This window comes from Austrofundulus limnaeus, unplaced genomic scaffold (assembly GCF_001266775.1).
Source record: "Austrofundulus limnaeus strain Quisiro unplaced genomic scaffold, Austrofundulus_limnaeus-1.0 Scaffold2678, whole genome shotgun sequence".
Lineage (NCBI taxonomy): Eukaryota > Metazoa > Chordata > Actinopteri > Cyprinodontiformes > Rivulidae > Austrofundulus > Austrofundulus limnaeus.
In genome coordinates, this window is record NW_013955080.1 from 7,299 (window position 1) to 9,789 (window position 2,491).

General features: G+C 39.6%; 1 protein-coding gene across 1 annotated transcript in view; it reads left to right on the forward strand.

Annotated features, from left to right (window-relative positions):
• Positions 1 to 2,491, forward strand: part of cth (cystathionase (cystathionine gamma-lyase)) — an 11,395-nt gene that overhangs the window by 5,464 nt on the left and 3,440 nt on the right. Inside the window, exons 8-11 of the mRNA XM_014000078.1 lie at positions 610 to 762; positions 1,299 to 1,420; positions 1,618 to 1,670; positions 1,826 to 1,964. Coding sequence (XP_013855532.1) covers positions 610 to 762; positions 1,299 to 1,420; positions 1,618 to 1,670; positions 1,826 to 1,964 — 467 coding nt within the window. The remainder of the gene's footprint in view (positions 1 to 609; positions 763 to 1,298; positions 1,421 to 1,617; positions 1,671 to 1,825; positions 1,965 to 2,491) is intronic.

Sequence of the window (2,491 nt, forward strand, 5' to 3'; positions counted from 1 at the left end):
TAAGGCATTAGCTTCAGAGCTAAAAAGTAAGGCATTAGCTTCAGAGCTAAAAAGTAAGGCATTAGCTTCAGAGCTAAAAAGTAAGGCATTAGCTTCAGAGCTAAAAAGTAAGGCATTAGCTTCTGAGCTAATACAGTATGTACAGTATAGGACGTTAGCTCCTGAGCTAATATTTAAAGTACATTAGCTCTGGACCTAATAAATATGGCGTTTAGCTCCAGAACCAATGCTGAAAATCATGTTACTGCAAACCCATTTTTCAGCCCATTTATTGWGCATAGCATATAAACTAATTCATAACTTGGTCACACATTGAAGYTTTTTAGCCTAGACGTTTGTGTTTTAGTATCAACTGTAACCTATCATCATCCCCAGAATGCATTGCTTCAGYAATAAAAAGGCAACGTGGTTCAAAGAAAAAATGTATACAATTTAAGTAAGCAGATGTTTTCACGTGTCAGACAACTATTAGTAGAATAGAGAAATGATATATTAAGGAATATACATGCAAAGTAGTCAGAGATCCCTTTAACCAAAATAAACCTTTTCAGTTGGAGGGGATTCTTCAGGTTTCTGTTGATTATAACCTCTATTTATTTTTCTCTTCAGCCCTCGGAGCTGTACCCTCTCCCTTTGATTGCTACTTGTGTAACCGCGGCCTGAAGACGCTACGTTTGCGCATGGAGCAGCACTTTAAGAATGCCATGGCTGCAGCTAAGTTCCTAGAGGCAGATCCTCGAGTGGAGCGTGTCCTCTTCCCGGGTAAACTCACGTTTTTGTTGCTCTCTTATCATCGCATTAAAGAGCCGCCTCGTCGAAACAAAAGACCTTTTCATCTTCTCACATATAATCCTGTTAACCTTTAACCGTGCAATTAAATAATCGGCGCTTGTCGCTTTAATTCACTCTGATGTTGATGCCAGGAAACAGCATGACTCTGACCTTTCTCTCCTTACAGCCTGCTATAAGTTTGATAATTATTCACAACTGCTGGCTCTCACATATCAATTAAAACGAGCCTTTGTGATGGTGTTACTCCATAGATTTGTGTTTTGGTTGTTGTCGGTGTTGCAGCTGCACTTGTTTAAAGTGTGTCCTGTTAGTCTGTAAATGTCCTGTTTTTATAACTCTATAGGCAAGGTGTGTAACAGTTCTTGGAGTGCTTCATGTTGTAAAATTTGACTCAGACGTCCCTTATCCCCCAAATAAGCATCGTCTCTCTCTCTCTCTTGTTGTCTAATGATCACCTGCAGCTGTCTGTTTTAGTTTTATGTGTCGTGTTTCTCCTCTCCATGTAGGCCTGCCCTCCCACCCTCAGTACGAGTTAATGAAGAGACAATGCACCGGCTGTCCGGGGATGATCACCTTCTACATCAAGGGCAAACTGGAGCATGCCAACACCTTCCTCAGCAGCCTTAAAGTAATTTATTTTATTTGTCTTAAAAATCTTCTTCCTTATTTTTACTGAAATCTGATGCTTTTTTTAATATCTGGTAATTAACTGGACTGGATATCCAAAATTAAAAAGCCACATGAAAGAAAACAAACTAATAAATCAGCTCCACGCAGTTTTTTCATTATTTCATCATATTTCACTTGTTCTTTGTCTCGTTTTAGATGTTTGCTGTAGCAGAAAGTCTTGGCGGCTATGAAAGTTTAGCAGAACATCCGTAAGTATCYCTAAAGATTTTATTATTCCCATTATGCTATAACTTGGACATACCACAAGAGGGCAGCAGAGGTCAAAACATAATTTGCTCTCAGACTCAACTTCCAGGCCTTGTGATGTTTTTYATATATACACAAGTCTTTTATTTTAATCCAGAGCCATCATGACCCACGCCTCAGTGCCAGAAAATGAGAGGGCCACTCTGGGGATCAGTGAYACGCTGATCCGTCTTTCGGTTGGACTGGAGGACGAAGCTGACATCATTGAAGACTTGGACCAAGCGCTGAACGCTGCAGTGAGTATCAGACTGTTTGTAAACTACCTGTTAGGTTAAAAGCCAGAGAGTCAAACTCATTTTTTACAGTGGCCCCTCAAAGCACCAGTTGTAAAACATGTTGGTGTTTTTTGTTTTACTTTGACTAAACAGTCCCTCGTCTCTTTGTTACGGCTGAGCACCGCCGACGAACTATAACTGAACTCTACGTGGTGTTTTATGCATAGAAACAGCTTTTAAATGTCCTTTTTTTAAACTGAAAAGTACAATGTGTACAACTGACTAAATGTGAAATAAATAATACAGAACTACTGTTAAAAGAAAAAGTAAGAGAGTTTTTACTCACTGTTGAGTAGCTGCCATCTTGAATTTTGAACTGTCCCACATTCACACAGAAAATTCCCACTGATGGGCATTCCAGTTTAAATTTACGACTTGTAAGTGGGAAATTCCCACCTCCCAGAACAACTGGCAAAAATGCTGCTAAATGTATATTTTAGACAAATTTTGCCAGCTACTTTTGAACCCTGTGTACCTCCACCTTGTGG